We start from the raw sequence: 19,508 nt of genomic DNA on the forward strand, positions 1-19,508 counted from the left end.
TTGGAGGGTGATTCGTGATTTTAACGTTGTTTGATGTGATTTGAGAGCTCGACTAAGTTCGTATGGTGTTTTAGGATTGGTTGGTATGTTTAGTCGAGGTCACGGGGGCCTCGGGTGTGTTTCGGATGCTCAACGAGTCATCTTTGGACTTAGAGAAGTGGTAGATTTCTAGTGTTTTATTGGAGAAAAATCCTTCATCGCGTTCGCGAGAGGTGCCTCGCGATCGCGTAGTGCATCTGGGAAAGGCAGCGAAGTTGTTCTTCGCATTTGCGATGTTGTTCCCGCATTCGTGAAGGTGTGGGACCTTAAGCCTACGCGTTCGCAATATGGTCCTCGCGTTCGCGTAGAGGAACGTGGCAGAGGAAGCTTCAGGCATTAAGCCTACGCGTTCGCGAAGAGGTTCCCGCTTTTACGAAGGGTCCGTCAGTGGAAGGTACGTATTCGCGAAAGTCCCCTCGCGTTCGCGAAGGAGAAATTTTGGGCCAGTGGAAGATTGTTCATCGCGTTCGCGATGAAGAACACACCTTGGCAGAATTTAAGGTTCAAAAACGAGGGTTGAGTTCATAACACAAAAATTTGATTGAGATCTCGGTAGAAGGCGAAATTTGGAGAGATTTTTGGAGGAAGTTTTTGGGTAATGATTCCTAACTCCTTTATGGTTATATTCCACTAATCTATGGTTTATTTCATCATTTAATTTCGGATTTGGGGCGAAAAATTGAGAAAGATTCTTAGGCTGAATTTTAGGGTTTTGATCGAGATTTTGGTATCGGATTTGAGCAATTTTGGCACGAGTAAACTCGTGAGTGAATGGGTGTTCGTATTTTGCGACTTTTACCCGATTTCGAGACGTCATCCCGGGGTGACCTTTTGGGCATTTTCCTAATTTCACGCTTTAGCTTCGAATTAATTAGCTAAATTAGTTACTCGTAGTTATATTTACATTATGCAATTTATTTAAATAGATTTGGGCCATTTGGAGTCGAATACTCGTGGCAAGAACGTGTTATCGAGGTGATTTGAGCGGTTCGAGGTAAGTGGCTTGCCTAACCTTGTGTTTGGGATTTACTCCTTAGGAAATCTTGATATTATTTGGTGTGTGGGCGCCGTGTACGTGAGGTGACAAGTACGTACATGGGCTATTATTGCAAAAATCCTGTTTAACCTTTTTAAACCATAAATTGCTTCTCTTATTAAGTCGTACTAATATGTTTAATTGTGTAGTTTAGACTAGAAAAATATGTTTACGTATTTTAACTGCCTAATTGACACTCTGTGCGTCATATTTAGCTAAGTCCTTATTTGCCTTATCTGGGTCCAGTATAAACTGTATAACTCGATGGCATACCTGTCATTTCATCTTGCGTTGCATATTTACTTTGGGACTACGGGCGTATTTCGGGAGATCCCCTTGTACTACATATTTACTTTGGGACTACTAACGTATTCCGAGAGATCCTCCAGCACTGCATATTTACTTTGGGACTACGGACGTATTCCGGGAGATCCCCATAGACTGCATATTTATTTTGGGACTACGGACGTATTCCAGGAGATCCCCCTGTACTGCATACTTACTTTGGGACTACAGACGTATTCCGAAAGATCCCCCTGTCCTGCATATTCATTTGAAACTACGGGACAGTATCCCGAGAGATTTTCCCACTGTGCTTACCTTGTTTTGAGCCGAGGGCTTCCTTAACTGTTAAATTTTTGAGAATTTCTTTAACTATGTTACCGTAAATTTTACTTATATCTTTTACTGTTTAATTTATTATATTTACTCCAGTAGGGCCTTGACCTGACCTCGTCACTACTCGACCGAGGTTAGGCTTGGCACTTACTGGGTACTATTGTGGTGTACTCATGCCCTTCCCTGCATATGTTTTCATGTGCAGATCCAGGTGCGAGCCATCAACCTCGGGGTTAGTACGTGTTGCTGATTCTAGGTGACTTCAAGGTACTTCTGCTTGCGTCCGCAGATCTTCAGAGTCCCCTTCTACTCCCTCGCCTAGTTACTTTCTTTATTATCTTCAGACTTTTGTATAAAGCTTCATAGATTATAGCAGCTTGTGACTTAGTGATATTTCGGGTCTTGAAAAATTATTTTGTATATGCCGAGTGGTACTACTCTTGGCTATTTATAATATGTTGTTTATCTTTAAAATGTTGTGTTTATTTATATTTTTTGCAATATTAGACTTACCTAGTCGTAAAGACTAGGTGCCATCACGACTCCTTACGGAGGGATAATTTGGGGTCGTGACATTCCATTACCGTATTAACGTGAATTTCGGGATTATCGAATTTATGAACCAAAAACCGACATGCTTTACTGTTTGTAACATATCCATTGAAAATGCAATCAATAGTTTTTGGTCCGATTTTAACCCTTTTAAGTAAAGAAACTTGTACATTTGCTAGACACCCCCACACTTTGAAATATTTCAAGTTGGGTTTTCTTCCTTCCAATTTTTTATATGGAATAGATTGCGTTTTGTTGTGGGGTACTCTATTGAGTATTCGGTTAGCTGTAAGGATAGCTTCGCCCCAAAAACTCTGTGGTAATCCAGAACTTATTAATAAAGAATTCATCATTTCCTTTAATGTCTGATTTTTTCTTTCCGTAATTCCATTGAATTGAGGTGTGTAAGATAAAGTAGTTTGATGGATAATTCCATATTCCGAACATATTTCTGCAAACGAAAATTCATATTCTCCACCCCTATCACTTCTAATCATTTTGATCTTTTTATTCAATTGATTCTCCACTTCAATCTTGTATTGCTTAAATACTTCAATTGCTTCATTCTTACTATTAAGCAAATAAACATAACAATATCGAGTGCAATCGTCAATAAAAGTAGTAAAATACTTTTTCCCACCTCGAGATGGTGTCGACTTCATATCACAAATGTCAGTATGAATTAAGTCTAAAGGATTAAAATTCCTTTCAATAGACTTATAAGGATGTTTTACAAACTTAGACTCAACACATATTTGACATTTTAATTTATTACACACGAATTTAGGAAATACTTCTAAATTAATTAACTTCCGCAAGGTTTTGTAATTGACATGTCCTAAACGAATATGCCATAAATCATTTAACTCCAATAAATAAGAAGTTGAAATTTTATTCATACTGTCAACAACCATTACATTTAGTTTGAAGAGGCCCTCAGTGAGGTAGCCCTTCCCAACATTCATTTTATTCTTGCTTACAACAACTTTATCAGAAATAAATACACATTTGAATCCATTCTTAACAAGTAAAGAAATAGAAACTAAATTCTTCCTAATAGTAGGAACATGAAGAACGTTGTTGAGCGTTAACACTTTGCCGGAAGTCATCTTCAAGAATATCTTCCCATAACCTTCAATCTTGGTTGTTGCAGTATTTTCCATGGAAAGCTCTTCTTCGGGACCAGCAGTAGAGTAAGTCGCAAATGCTTTCTTGACAGCACAAACATGTCGAGTGGCTCCAGAGTCAATCCACCATTCCTTCGGATTTCCAACTAGGTTGCATTCTCAAAGTATTGCACACAGATCATCAATCTCATCATTCTTCTCCACTATGTTGGTATGTCCCTTCTTCTTATATTTTTTTGGGAGACGACAATCAGGGGTTTTGTGATCGGTTTTTCCACAATTATAGCAGCTGCCCTTGAATTTCTTTTTGTTCTGCTCCTTAGTCTGTCCAGAAGACCTCTTTCTCTTCTTACTTTTTGGAGCAGTCTCCCAGGATAGAACGATTTAACTCACCGGAGTGTTGGTACCAAAACGCCGGTGAACAGCAAACCACTCGAAGGCTGTAAAATACACTGGAATTTTTGTGCAGAAGAAGAAGAAGAAGATCAGAAAATTTCGTAAGGAAAGATTTTGGGATTCAAAGTATATTTATAGAGTTGCTGACATTGTTTCTGAAAAGGCTTGCAACCTTTCAGAAACAACCATGGCTGTTGTTTCGTTAATTATTTAATTAATTAATTAAATAATTAAAAGGAATTTTATCCAAAAAGATTAATCAATCAATCGATCTTTGACCAAATCCGAAGCCGAAGCCAAGCCGAGCGAGCGACGACGACGACGGCACGAGGCTTGCCTTCTTTTTAACTCTTTAAGAGCTAGAAGAAGAGCAATTATATATATACCCATCAAAAGCCTTTTCTTCCTCCAATATGGGACAATGTCCCTTTGCCAATGAGGGAAACTCAAATATTTTATTTTTCCTCCATTTCTCATTCACCCTCTTTAAGCTACATAAGCTTAAAATCTCAACAAATAATAGTACTGAAATTGCTAGTTCTCTCAGAAGCAGAAACCTTAGTTTGCAAGACTTGTAAACAAAAATTAATAAGGATTTTTATATTCCTATATACTAGTTGAAACCTTATTACCCTCCCTACTCAAATTTCAATTTAATTACATGATCATGTACAATTTATCAATTATGTACAAATATTATTTTCTTATCCCTTTATACTTGCCCACTCTCTCTATCTATCTCTCTCTTCGTCTCTCTACTCTCCTTCTCTGTTTTTTCCCCAATTTTTTCTTCATTTGATGTTCTTTGTTATTTTATGAATTCTTGTTTTATAGAGTTTTAATGGAATTCATCAATGGATTTCCATCGTTTTAACTTAGCAATTTCCTTTCATGTTGCACACTGGTGTTCAAATTGCAATTGTCAATCAATAAATTTTTAAGGTGTTTGACTCTCCACCATTGACAGACATTAAAAAGCTTTGAAGCTTTGAAATCGAATTTAGATTTTCAAAAATCATTATTTGTTTCGAATGGGTATTATTGCAAACAATTGGGAATATTGTTTGGAGTTTATATCTCAATTTTTGAGGGTGTTCTGGTGAATATTAGACTTGATTTTTGCCGAATTTCATATTAAAACTCGAAGAAGAAGAAGAAGAAGAACGCATGACAAATATACTTACGAAATTACAGTAAAGTAGTATTATAACAGTATGTAAATTGTATTTTATTGTAGTTACATATATTTTTCTATTTGAATGTTGTATGAAAGATGAAAAATAGTTGTATAATGTATGAATGATTGTATAAAATTTATCTTTAAGTTATCAATACTATCTTTTTACATAAAGTTGTAGATATGTATCAAAATTGTATTAAGAGAGTAAGTTTTGATTGAAATTTTAGAGAGGAAGAAGCACACACCACAGACAAAATATATACAAATCAGATACAAAATACATACAAGATACATATTGAGATACATTTGAGATACATGTGTCGTAAAGACATTTTTCAACCAATTTCAGTAACGAATTTTGATTCAAACCAGTCCAAATCACTTTTAATTTTTCTCAACTTTTGTATATAACTTTGTCCAAGTATTTTCGATAAATTTCAGCCACACCCACTCAAAAACAACTAACAAATTTCATATTTCAAAGTTGAAATTGAATATTTTGAGATTTTTTAATTGAAACTTTGCAAATTTTAGTTTCCTTTCTCGACTTCACCAATAAAATGACTTTCAATACTGAGACAATTGAAGTAATCGACTTTAATGATTGAATCAATTTTCCCGTTTAAAATTTTTGGGATGAAAATATCTATTTTCTTTTAAGTTAATTGTTGTTAACCCAGTTGTTATGTCGTAATCCTTGAATTTTTGTGATGAAAGCTGCTACTGGAATTGATTGCTAAATATTTTCGATCTAGAGAGAAGAGGGGAGAGAGGAGAGAAAAAAGGAATGGGGTGTAACTAAATCCCTTGATTGAAGGCACTAATAATGGATTGAGAGCTTTTTAAGGTGGAATGTATATAATTTGTAAGTAATCCTTATTTAGGGCGGGTAATATATAAAATTAGAACAATTTTGATAAATAAGTTTCAAATATTGCATAGGAAAGAAAAAATTCCCATAAAAGCTTCCTGTATACTATTGTCCCAAGGAGTTGCTCTACAAGGAAAAGGGAATCTTACGGAAATGTGCTAAATAAATTCTAAACTTATTAACCTCTAGCCATTATTAATCATAAACTTACCAAAATTAGTCAAGTGCATACAAAAATTAAAAATTCAAATAAATAAGGATTATTTCTCTCCAAAAATGCTATACAAAGATTTTTTTCTATATTTTTAACCGTGATCAGCAACATTAGATGCAAGACGGAAAGAAAATTTTATGAATATATACAAGATTTCAAAAATCTAACCAAAAAGGGATCTTTTTCAATGGGTATGGTTGAAATTCATTGAAAACGTATAGATGAGTCAATATACAAAATTTGAGGAAGATTCGAGATGATTTGGACTGATTTGGTATCACAATTCGTAGTTAAAATCGAGTTCAAATTTTTTTATCTACGACTTCAAACATGTATTATGCATGTATCTCACACACATGTATACATGGATATACATATGATACAAATTTGATACATATGTAATACACAAATAATACACTGTGTGATACACATATCCTCTTTTTACATGTTCATCTTCTACTTCGAATTTTCAATTCAAACTACCTAAACACTCTACGAAATCATCCCAAAATTGAGATTTAAACTCCTTTAAGATGTATCCAATCTATTCCAACAACACTCACTCAAAAGAAAATAAATATTTAATTTTTTTTTGCTACAAATAGCTAATTGGCTAATATTTTATGAATTGACTAATTTTTGTGCTAACTTACTTATGGACTAATATAACTAGTAATTTCCCTATACTATTGTCCCAAAGAGTTGCTCCACAAGGAATTTTAGCCTAATTATCAAGTATTACGAAATTATCCACTAACCAACCTCCATTAAAGTATTTTTTGGGTTTAATTTGTTGCGCATTTTATAGCTTATACCAACCTCCATTAAAACAATTTTTGGAGAAACATAGGACTCTTTTTTTTTTTCGAGTAAGAAATGATCCTACTAATAAATATAGCGCTTCATAAATGATAAAACTAACATAGAAAGCTGTAGATTATAAGACTATTCGACATGAGGGGATAATCTCAGCTTGTTACAAGATTAGTTTACTAATTTCCTTGATTTAGCCAAGAACTGGCTACCTTTTCAACTTCATAGTATAGAGATAAGTGACGGACCTAGAGTTTTGTGCAAGCGGATTCAATCTTAGAAGAATATAAATTTAGTCGTAAAATAGTAGTTGTCAAGTGAGTTCAAATAAAATATTTATACAAAATTTAAATAGCTTTAATCCTAATTTATGCATATACACAGTATTATTTTTTTATGAAGCGGGTTCAATTGAACCCACTAGCCACCACTTGGATCCGCCACTGATAGAGATGACAATGGGACGGTGCGGGTGCGGGGCGGGGGCGGGTTTAGACATATGCGGGGCGAGGCAGGTTTGTACATATGCGAGTGTGGGACGAAACGGGACGGGTTAAAATAAAAGAAATTTATTTTTTTGCGGGTGCAGTACGGGTGCGGGTGTGAGTTTAAATTTTTAAGAAATTATAACTTTTCAAGTTCTTGTAGTTGTTGTTATGGAATTTATTCTCGCTTTTCCTTCGTTTGTGATGGATGAATTAATAGGATCTTTACTAATATGAACAAAACGCTTTAATTTTTTCGGACAAGTTGCCCTTTTAGTAAATAGCTTTTGTAATTTGTTGTTATTATCTCCCTTGTGCACAGGTTTTGTAATTTGCTTTTTTGCCTTCCTACATGCTTCATTTGATTCTATTTTATATTCTTTTAATTTTCTGTATAAAATTATACTTCTTCAAATTATGTTTTAAGAAGCAACACATGTAAAAGCGCTGTTATTGGATTTTCACATAGATCCATATATATCATGACACAAAATTATTTTTAGAGATTTAAATCATGACATATGTATAGGTCTTAGTACTAGAAAGAAAAATAAATTTCACTTTGAAGGCCAACATCGTTGAGTGTTTGATATGATCAAAATATTTTCAAAAAGTAAGTTATTTTTTTAGTTTCGCTGGTTAACTTTTTTTTAAAGGTAAACATTTTTCACCAAAAAGATAATTTTGCTCACTTTTGTTGACAACTATCTTAATGTTAAATTACCCCTCCAACTAATACTTGTACTGTATTATCAATCTTTAATACTCAAAAGTTTCATGATAATACCATTTTATTTGTAAATAATATTGTCAATATTTTTTCTTTAAAATATTGTTATCTGGAGGAAAAACAAATTCGAGAAAATTCTCAACCTTCCCAACCAGTTACTAGAATAAAGAAAGCATTTCCATGTAAAATGGTCCTTATTGTCATATTCTCTTGTAGCATTTAAGTTATGTATGCTTATAATTGATAAGCAAAAATACAAATAAGACAAATTGAAAAGAAGAAAAAACATTGCGGTGTGGGGCGGTGCGGGTGGACGCGGGTTTGGAGCGGGGCAGGTGGATGCGAGTTAAAAGAGATATGTGGGGCAGGTTGAGATTTTGCGCGTTGAAATAGAATCCGCTCCGCACCCGCCCGCACAGCTTGCCATCCCTATAATCACAGTTTAATTTTGGAATACGGGCTAATATTCTGTGCTAGTTAACAGCCTTGGGCTAAGTCTCTGGGATAGCTTCAGGGCTATCAATAATGTTTCGTGGGCTTTGCTATTGAAAAAATGATATTGTATAGCCGCTGTAAAAATAATAATCGACAAAATGTATATAATTTGTATATTTTTGTATATATATATATATTGTCTGTTATATACAAAAAATATATAAATTTTATACACTTTTTCGGCTACCATATGTAAATAATTTCTGACACGGGCTAAAAGTGATAATACATATGATATGTCTTCATCACAAATAAGTGGAGGTCCATATCCAATATTCCTTTAATTCAGGGGGGAAGTGCACTACTAACTGTTTTTAAGCCCGTTATTTAAAATATATCCACAATTTGTAATATATTTAAAATTTAGCCAATTCATTAAAACTTCAGGGCTAAATATACTAATTTTTTGAGCTGCTAATTTAAAATTCATGTTTAACTATCATGAATTTTTGAGCTGCTAATATGATTTGTCATAAATTTTCTGAATTACTAATTTGAAATTCAGGACTTAGTGTCCTAAACTTTTGAGCTACTAACTTTGAATTTAGGACTAAGTGTCATGAATTTCTGAACTATTAATTTGAAATTCAGGACATAACATTCGAATTTATGGACACGTTTTCGAACTTTAGGACGCGATGTCCTGAAATTTTAACCTTGAGCTTTAAACTTCAGGACACTATATCCTGAAATTTGAGCGAATTGGTTAATCTTTAAATTTGATATATTTTAAACTAATTTAAAAATGATTACTTGGTATCATTTCCACTAATTCAGGCATTTGCCCTTGAGGCACAAAATTTCCTCAATACTTGGGGCATTTGCAGAAATGACCTTTTTTAAGGCTACTATTTAAATTTCATTAAGGAATCAAAGGACAATTTGTACAAAAGCTGGTAAGTGCTACAAGCTCAAGATTTGTTTTACTCCGTTGTTCGCTTATTAGTGGAATCTTTACACAAATAGCCGGCCATATTTATTATTTACTTTTTCTAGCCATATACATAGATTATCCATTGAATATACATAATTATACACATATAATACATAAATTATGCATATATTATACATCCGCCGGCTATTTTTAATTTAAGCAATTGGATGAACGGCTGTTTGGGTTAATTCTTCTATTTTAGTTTCATTACCTCCTTGATCACTGTCAACATATTTAATCTTTGGTCTGTTCAAAACAAGCTACTTTCGATTTTCTATTCGTGAAATTGATAGTTTGAAATAAATAATTTATTGTTATTTGCTTTCTTTTTCTTTTTGAATTCTTCCTTCCCGTAAGTCTTTTTAAAACGATTCCCCAACCATGCATGATGCAACCATGACACAAAGAAGAAAATAAGTGGTCGTCACTTGTTATTATAATACGAGGCGGATCCAGGATTTGATAGTTATAAATGTCACTGTATTTAATACAAACCTGTCATTAATCCAGGTAATCGAATTAGGGGAAATCAAATTAAGGTGTACAATATGCCGCTTCGCTCTGCTTTGAATTAATTTGATTCAGTTTTATTTTGAATTACTCATACCCCATTTGTGAGATTACACTGGATATGTTATTGTTGTTGTTGTTGTTTTATTTTGAATTAATTCGATTCATTTTATAAAATATTTTATGCATAAATAAATACGTGATAACCGAATTTTTGAAAATGTTTCGTCCTTTATCGAAATCAAGTAAAAAAAAATATGTTAGATGGATTAACAAATAAAATGATTAAAATCTTATTCACATAAATAGTTTAAAATCTGGAAAAAGAAAACAGTAAGAATATGGACGGCTCAAACACGTGTGTGGCCTAAAGTCAAAGTTTAATGTGGGGCCTAAATTTTTAAAAGAAAGTTATGATATATATTTTTATTTGAAGTATATTTTTCTATTTTTTCGAGATTCAAAGTTGTTAATAATTGTTTTATAATCGATTTCCTCTAATAATTCTTTTTCAATTAATAATACAGTCAACCCATTGGATCTATCTTTGAGACATTGTTAATATGAAACAACTGTTATAAAAAACTTTACTTTTTTGTATGAAAAGTACTAATTATTTTTTAAAGACCTATAAACCTATTATTTCTATAAAATGAGATCCCCAAAATTTAGGGCCCTAAGGCAAAAGCCTTATTTGAAACAACATTAGAGTCGGACCTGAGTAAGAAAGATATAATTTATTGTGAGTTGAGACATTTGAAGTGTTTCTGGTTCATGTTGTTGAATTATGGATGACAGCTGAAAGTGTTTGGTTCTTGTATGAAAAGCATGTACCCACTCATCAACATAACATTTGTAATTATTGGAAATTCATTTCTTTTAAAAATAAAAAAAATCTTTGAAAAATTCTCAATCGCTATCTTTATGACACACTGATAACCTACTTTGTACAATAGCTCACAAATCACACTAGAAATATAAATCGCATTGTGCAACCAGTTCTAATTGAAGAGGTTGCTAGTGAGGAAAATCGATCTCAAATCTCCCAGATGAAAAACCACTCAGCCAACCATTGCGAGCAACTTCTTTTATTTAACAATAATGTATTAAAAGTTTATTGGCTCTCGATTAATCCAAATTTTTATTGGATAAACTCAATAAATGTTAAAACGTTCTTTATTACTCCAAATTATAAGTTTAATCATAATTATTTTTAAGTTTAAAAAATGATCGTTTTAAAAAAGAAAATAAGATCAAGTAAACCGAAACAAAAGAAGTAGATTTTTTAGTAAAAGGTAAATAGCCTCAACTATCACATCATAACCTGATCACCAAGTGATTTTAGGTGATTTATTTCAGGATCGAAGAAATACCATTAAATGCCAATAATTATAGTAGCTATTCTATTGCTACTATTTGTTACTCCACCCATTTCATAAAAGGGTAGTTAAAATAATCCAATTATTTAAACAAGCTGAGCTATTTAATTGTATAATAGATCTGAAAATATTTAAAATGATAAAAGAACTCCTGCATCCGAACTAATCAAATAGTTTGGTAGAATCACCCAGCTAAGGCCTAAGCAAACCAAAAACCGACAAATTTTAAAACTTAAATTAACAATAAATAATGAAGAAAATCAGATTAAAATATTCATATAGAGATAACAAACTAAATGTAGAAGAAACGTAAGCTTGACCAAATATTAAATTATCATTTCCAATAATTATTGGAATAAATATATTTACAGGCAAACACGGACGAATGTTCCTTCCTTCCCATTTCGCCACAACGTTTATCATTTACGATTTTACCCTTTCTAAATCATTCATTCACCGAGTCAGTGAAACTCGTTCAATTTGAACCGTCAAACTTCTCCTCGATAATAACGGCGTCGGCGTCCCACCACGTGTCATCGTCACCGTCCGTTATCACTAACGGTGACTTAACGTTCCTCAGGTCACCAACCGTTAAAAATCCGGCAGCTTCATTTTTCAGGTAAACTTTCCCAGCATCGGCGGCATTGACTCCGACGACCTTTCCTGAACCTTTCCTCCACTCAGCACATATCGCCGGTGACTGACTCTTCATCCTCGTATCGTACGCAGCTAAAACGACGCCGTTGCAATCGTTTTTCACCTCCGATGACAAAACCACCAACGGTGACGCCGTCGCCACCGCTGGAACCTGAGAAGAACCGCTAAAAATATCGCTAATTTTCTGTTCCGCATTCAAATCCCATAACGATACTACACTTTTAGATAAATCATCATACTCATAATCTAAACCTAACGCTAAACTATCCCAAAGCTTCACGACATTTTTTCCGGCAGAAAATTCCGTCCACGGGAACCGTTCAAAACTATTGCGATGCCGTCGGAGTCTCAAATTACAATTTTGACCTTGCTCCTTAAAATAGAAACTCGAACCAGAAACTCTAAAATCTTCATCAATTTGCCGATCGATGAGGTCTTCATCGTCGGAAGACGGCGGCGTTGAGCATTTATCGTCTTCATCGTCGGAGTCTGAAATATCGAAGTCTTCACCGAGGTATTGAAGGAGAGGTTCAGCGGAAGGTTTAAGGGTAAAAACGTAAACGAACAAAACTTTGATTTTTCTTATTAGGCTGCTAAAAGTGGCTACAACTGCAAGAATTAAAGCGCCCCATTTCCAGAAACCGTAAATTTGGGTTACTTCTGAAAGTGAAAAGAATCGAGAAATTAAAGAAGGGTTTTGTAGACATTTCACACCTGCTTCAAAATCGCTGATCATGTTAATCTCTGGGAAATCCATGTTAGGATTTTTTGAACCCTTCAAAATAATGAGAAGAAGGAGAAAGATGTTAATGAAGTTTTTGATAGGAAACGTTTTTTTTTTTGGAGAGAAGAGGAATTGGAGAGGTTTGGAAAAGAGTAAGAGGAGGGGTATATAATAGTGGAGAATAGAGGTTAGGGGATAGTAAAGTATGATTTTTTGGGTTGTTGAAAATGACGTGGTGAAAGGTTATTGGATAAAGGAAAAGAAAATGTTGTGCCACGTCAGAAAGCGCATAAACTTTAGGTAGACAAAAAGGGTGAAATTAAAAATAGTCGAATTTGTGTTAGTTAAAAAATAGTCAAATTCAAAAGTAATCGAAATTTAATTATTTAGATGTAAATGTAAATTTGAATGAAAATATTGTTCAAAATTTAAAAAATATTCCATATCGGAGTTTGTATTTTTTACATGTGAACTTCTAGCATAATATGCTGGAAGTTCATACGCAGGTGTTCCAATCTTTGTTATATTATGCTGAACTTTTCGTGTGCTGGGTCCATACACAGGTACATCAATCTTCAGTATATTATGCTGAAACTTTTCGTGTTGCAACAAAATAAGTGGCTATTTTTCAATGATTTTACAAACGCTGACTATTTTATAATTACCAACTCGAAAAATAACTAGCTCATGCTATTTTTACAAAATAAAATTGGGATTTGACCGGACTTGATAGGATGGTTAAGATTCCTTCATAGTTAACTATATGTTTAGCCTTGAAAATGAACAACTTCTAGATAGGGAGTAGTCTATATTCTTATTTGACTCACTTAACGTAAATTTGAATTAATCAAGGCTGGAAATCTAGTGAAAAGATAGTATATGTTCATCAATATTCAATAACTTTAGTTTAGATTTTATATATATATATTATAAAAGAACTCGTTAACTCATTACAACAGAGTAATAGATTTTGAAACTAATAAATAGAATCAGAATGTAATAAATTTTGAATTAGAAATAAAAAATTTAAATTTTAGATCCGTTTATATATATATATATATATATATATATATATGATAGTTATATAAAAAATTGGAATTATTATATAAAGAAAAGGGGTGAATACATAGTTAGGAGATTCCAGGAAATATAGTAATGAGAAATCATAGCGTTTGGTCATTAATGAGTCAGCAACTATATGGACAAGGTTAAATTTTGTAGTGGGTGTGGGTCCATTGACAATTGTAACCATTCTTGTCTAGATTTTAAAATAATTTATTGCTAGTGGGACACTTTTAGCAATTTTCTTTAGAGTTCTAGTCCAAGATTTTTGTAGTCACTTTTGCACCAAATGATTTTTATGGTGCTGCATTATTGTTTTGTTGTTAGCAATAAGTGCAAGAAAAAACTCAGACCAAGATAAGTAAGTTTTCTTATCTTCTAGGTTTGGATAAAGATGAGAAAGTTAAAGGACAAGAATAAACAGAAGATGTGTATGTTGAAAGTTATTATTTTGGCAGATTGCCTAATGCACTATAGTCATTTAATTTTAGTTGTGCAAGCCAAAGATGCTAGCTGTCTCATAATTGTGACTTATTGATAACACAATTGCAAAAGCTTTTGAATACTTAAGTTTAAAAGATCCTATTAACTTTTTAATTAAAGTGTCACGAGTTAGAATTACAATACCTTTGATCACTTTTTAGTTTAATTGTATCTAAGCGTGTTTCGATATATATTGATGAGATAGTGCGCTATACATAGGATACTATCATCTTCTACTATTCACTTCAGCCCTGTGTGACAGAGCCTTCATACGTCCTTCCTTGCAACTTTGTGAAAAGAAAATATTAAGTCGCAATCAAGTGGGAGTAATTTGAAGATACGGTTGTGTTTGAATGAAAAGAACCAAAAAATTTGAGCACCAATCAATTCATATTCCTTTACTTTAAGAGCAAACCCCCCATAAATATTGTCAAGAATATATCCATTTGCAAGACATAAAAAGTCCTAATATCTTCTATCATTTTATTTTTTAGGAAATAATTTTTATATGATTGAGATAGAATGTTTTGTAGGACACATCACTATTTGCAGTCGTTGGAGATTATATAAGACGGTTTTAGAAATGATTTGACATTAGGTGCTACGTTTTTTCTCAAGAAAGGCGTCTTAGACTTCACAAACTGGCATTTCTTGGACTTGATTAATACTGTTTTGTTAGTACTTATCACTTGAATGCACCTTTTTTATTTTTTGGTCAAAATTAAAAGTTTTATTTCAGCCAAGTATAATTATATATATCCACTAGTTACATTTGACTCTATAACTAGTCCTTCATATTCTCACTACCTATTTGTAAAGGTATAAGTTTCTCTTTTTAGTATATCAAAACGAAAACTAGAAGGTGACTCCGAAACCTGCGAACGCAGCGACAGGTTTACCTTGAATTTTCATAACAACAATCCACCCAGCTAGCTAACGAACAAGTACCTGGATCTGCACAAAAATATGCAGAAGAGTAGCATGAGCACACCACGGCGGTGCCCAATAAGTATCAAGACTAACCTCGGTGGAGTAGTGACGAGGAACAGTCAAGACACCCACTGGTCTAATAAACTAAACAGATATAAGTACATGAATAACAGAAGTATGATGTCTACATAAAGACTATGCAATATGACTCACAATACAGTAATGGCATTAAAGCAAGAAACAACAAGTATCAGCGGAATATTATGAAAATGACGCAGACAAAGTGAATGGAACACAACCTAAATCCGGAATCACAAATACAACAAGGACAAGTAATAACTCAGTAACTACAACCGCTTTTACATCAGGTTTTAGTCAACAACTACACGAGGTACCAAACCTCGGACAATTTACAATCTCACGGGTCTCAATACATGAACCCTAACACTTGGCATCCTGTGCCCTCATAACACCTCATAACTACACTAATGGCTCACGTGCCAATAAAGCCATTCTCACATAGAAGGCAAGTAAACAAGGGAGTGCATCTATACTCAACAATATCAAGAACACCTCTTATCCGATAAGAGTGTTTAACTACGTGTATGCTTGTGCAAGTGTCCTAACATAGTCCATACCACAAAACTTAGCCCAAATTCAATTAGGGCAATGGGTGATGGGTATGGATAGTGCTCCAACGATATTACAAGCCCAAAATCGAGATCAACTGGAGATTCCAGAAAAGATACAAGTGGAGATAGAAGACCAGCAACTAGGAGCTAACACTGCAGCAAGGAAACTAACTTTCTCTGCGAACTCCAGTGCGGTCAAGCCAACCATGGTGGACATAGTCAAAGGCAATCGAGCTCAGAACTTAGGGAAGGAACTTAATTACTTTCCCCCTATACTGAAGGATGGAATTAAAGTTGTCAAGTTAAGTGCCAATGCCATAGAACTGAAAAATCAAAAATGGAGGTCGACCCTAATTAGTTATGTAATTAGGGGTAACCCTACATTTAAAGACATGCTTAAGTTCGTCTATGGGGTACAAAATGATGTCACAACTCCTCAGGTTTATCTCCATGATGAAGGTTATTTCATATTTAGATTTGACAATGAAGAAGGTAAACTAAAGATTCTACAAAATGGCCCTTATACTTACAACAACAAGCCTATGATTCTGAAGCAATGGGTACCAAACTTCAGATTAGCTGAAGAACCACTGAATGCAATACCAGTATGGGCAGTGTTCCCAAATCTACCCATCCAGTATTGGGCGACAGAAAACTTGGAACGAATAGCTAGCTGCCCGGGGAAACCAATCTGTACTGATAAGCTCATAGCAAAAAAAGAAAGAATATCCTATGCCAGGGTGCTTATTAAAATGGATGTGGCCCAGCCTCTCCCTGAATCAGTAATACTAGAAGAGCCTGATGGTAGCTGCATTTTGCAACCAATTGAGTATGAATGGAAATCAGAGTACTGCCAGGAATGCTTGCAGATTGGTAAGCACAAAGCAAACTGCAAAGCACAAACTAAGACACACTCTGTAACAATTGACAAGCAACAACCAAGGAGACAACATAAGAAAGTAAAACAACAATAATGGAAAGCCAAGCCTAGAACAGAGCCATCTGCTGATGCTACTGAAAAGATAAACGATGGACCAAAGGAAAGCTACAAGGAAGTGAATGCTATGGAGGAAATCCATGAAACTCAAAGATTATGCAATGACAGGGGTAAGCAGAAGATAGATGAAAATAATGATACCAAGTCGAGATCTCCATTAGTAACTGAAGATGTTGAAAAATTCCTACGCCAGAACAGATTCAATGCGCTAAGGATACAACCTGAGAAAGCTAATACCAGTATGGTAAAAGGGGATAATTCTGTAAACAAAGATCCCCCATGATCATTTGCTCATAACATAAGAGGATTGAACAAGCCCTTTAAGCAAAAGGAATTGAAATCTTTTTTGCTTAAAAATAAAGTAGTATTGCTGGGATGTCTAGAAATTAAAATAAAGAAGAACAGAGCAGAAAAAATAAAAAGAAAGTTAGGAGTTGAGTGGCTGATACATGTAGACTATACAGTCACCCCTAAAGGCAAACTATAAATTTGTTGGAAACCTCACAATGTTTCAGTAACTATTTTGCTATCGCATATGCAACTGGTACATTGTAAGGTTGAGGACAAGGAATCACAATTTGCCTGCCACATGATCTTTGTATATGGAAAGAATACACAAAATTAGAGGAAAGAATTATGGAGACAACTAAAGCAAATTAGCACCCTGACGTCTGATCCCTAGGTTGTCCTAGGTGACTTCAATACAATCGTCTCTGTGCAAGATAGAGTAAATGGATTGCCTTTTGAGACCAAGGATAGAATATACAGTTTGATTGATTGTGCATTTGGTAATGATCTATGGTTTATGAGGTATGAAAAGCTGGAAGCATTCTACCATCATCCAGAATGCTCAGATCACTCACCAATCATTATCAGAATAAAGGTGGCCAAACAGAAATTGCCTTGATCATTTAGACTTTTCAATGTACTATTGACTCGGGAGAACTTCAAGGAATCACACAAAGCTTGGGGACAACATATACAAGGACATACTATGTATGCAATCTAGAGGAAACTTAAGTTGATAGAGTTGGAAACCTCCCACATGAATAGAGAAATATCAACATTGGAGAGGAAACTGAATGAACTGAAAGATAAGTTGCAACATACACAGTTGGAACTAAGTGTAGATCTATTCAATGAACAACTCATTATAACTGAAAAGGATACTTTGTTACAACTAGAAAAATGGATAACTATACACGAGAAAGTGCTTCGACAGAAATCTAGAGCAACATGGCTAGTTTATGGAGACTCAAACACAAAATTCTTTCATACAACACTGAAAGCTAGACAAGCTAGAAATAAAATCTCCTCTATTTGCACAGAACATGGAATACAACTGCATGAACCTACTCTAATTCAAAAAGAATTTATAGGTTTCTTCCAGAACTTACTGGGAACAGCTGCAGCAGAAATGCCTTGCCTAGACCAAACCATAGCAAGAGATGGACCTTGTCTCACTAATGAACAAAAACTGGACCTTATACATGAAGTAACAGAAATAGAAGTGCTTCAGGCTCTGAAAGACCTCTCAACTGATAAAGCTCCTAGCATTGATGGATTCCTAGCTGAATTCTTCAAATAGTACTGGCATTTGATAGGGAAGAAGGTAACAAAGGCTACAATACAGTTCTTTCAAACTGGTAAACTACTTAAGAAAGTAAATTGCACTATTGTGACTTTAGTTCCGAAAGTAAAAAACCCCACCTTTGTGAAGGAATTCAGACTCATAGCCTGTTGCACTACACTGTACAAACTAATAGCTAAAGTCATTACTGATAGGTTAAAATTAGTAGTTGACTACTTGGTGGGGCATTCACAATCAGCATTCATTGAGGGAAGAAACATTCTAGATAATGTGATTGTGGCGCATGAAATGGTTAAGGGTTACACACAAAAATGAGTGTCTCCTAGATGCCTAGTAAAGGTAGACATTAGAAAAACCTATGATTCAGTTGTGTGGAGTTTCCTCGGAATGGTCCTACTAGAATATGGGATGCCTAGGAAGTTTGTAAACCTAATTATGGAGTGTGTCAGCACAATGAGCTATTCTTTATTATTCAATGGTGGCCTTACACCCAGATTTCAAGCTAAGAGAGGTCTAAGGCAGGAAGACCCAATGTCTCCATATTTATTTGTTCTTGTGATGGAGTATTTGAATAGATCCCTCAAGCAGTTGAGACACAATCCAGACTTCAACTATCACCCAAGATGCAGCAAGTTGGAGATAGTCCATATATGCTTTGCTGATGATTTAATTATGTGTTGCAGAGATGATCCAAAATCTGTAAAGTTGATGCTTCAACAGTTCCATCACTTCTTTGCAGTATCTGGTCTCAAGGTAAATTTGGAAAAGAGTTCACTGTATGTGGCAGGGATCGGTCAATAGCTTAAGGAACAACTATTGAATGAAATTCAATTTTCATAGGGAGATATCCCATTCAAGTACTTGGGAGTTCCTCTTTTCTCAAAGAAGATCACAGTTCAACAATGCCTACCACTGGTTGAGAAAATGGTTGCAAGAATAAGATGACGGTCAACTAAATTCCTATCATATAGTGGACGGGTGCAACTTATTAAAAGTATGATATTTGAGATGCAAACCTATTGGGCTGAGGTGTTTCTAATTCCTAAGAAGGTA

At 34.3% G+C, this 19,508-nt stretch overlaps 1 protein-coding gene across 1 annotated transcript; it reads right to left on the minus strand.

The window, feature by feature from the left end:
- Positions 1–11,854: 11,854 nt before the first annotated feature.
- Positions 11,855–12,793, minus strand: LOC104114255 (uncharacterized). Its single transcript, XM_009624646.1, has one exon. It carries the CDS (start codon positions 12,791–12,793, stop codon positions 11,855–11,857), a length of 939 nt encoding a protein of 312 aa, XP_009622941.1.
- Positions 12,794–19,508: the final 6,715 nt, after the last annotated feature.

Source organism: Nicotiana tomentosiformis, chromosome 10 (assembly GCF_000390325.3).
Source record: "Nicotiana tomentosiformis chromosome 10, ASM39032v3, whole genome shotgun sequence".
Lineage (NCBI taxonomy): Eukaryota > Viridiplantae > Streptophyta > Magnoliopsida > Solanales > Solanaceae > Nicotiana > Nicotiana tomentosiformis.

Coding starts and splice junctions, on each gene's coding strand:
- LOC104114255 (XM_009624646.1), bottom strand. CDS start 12,793: ATGGATTTCCCAGAGATTAACATGATCAGCGATTTTGAAGCAGGTGTG.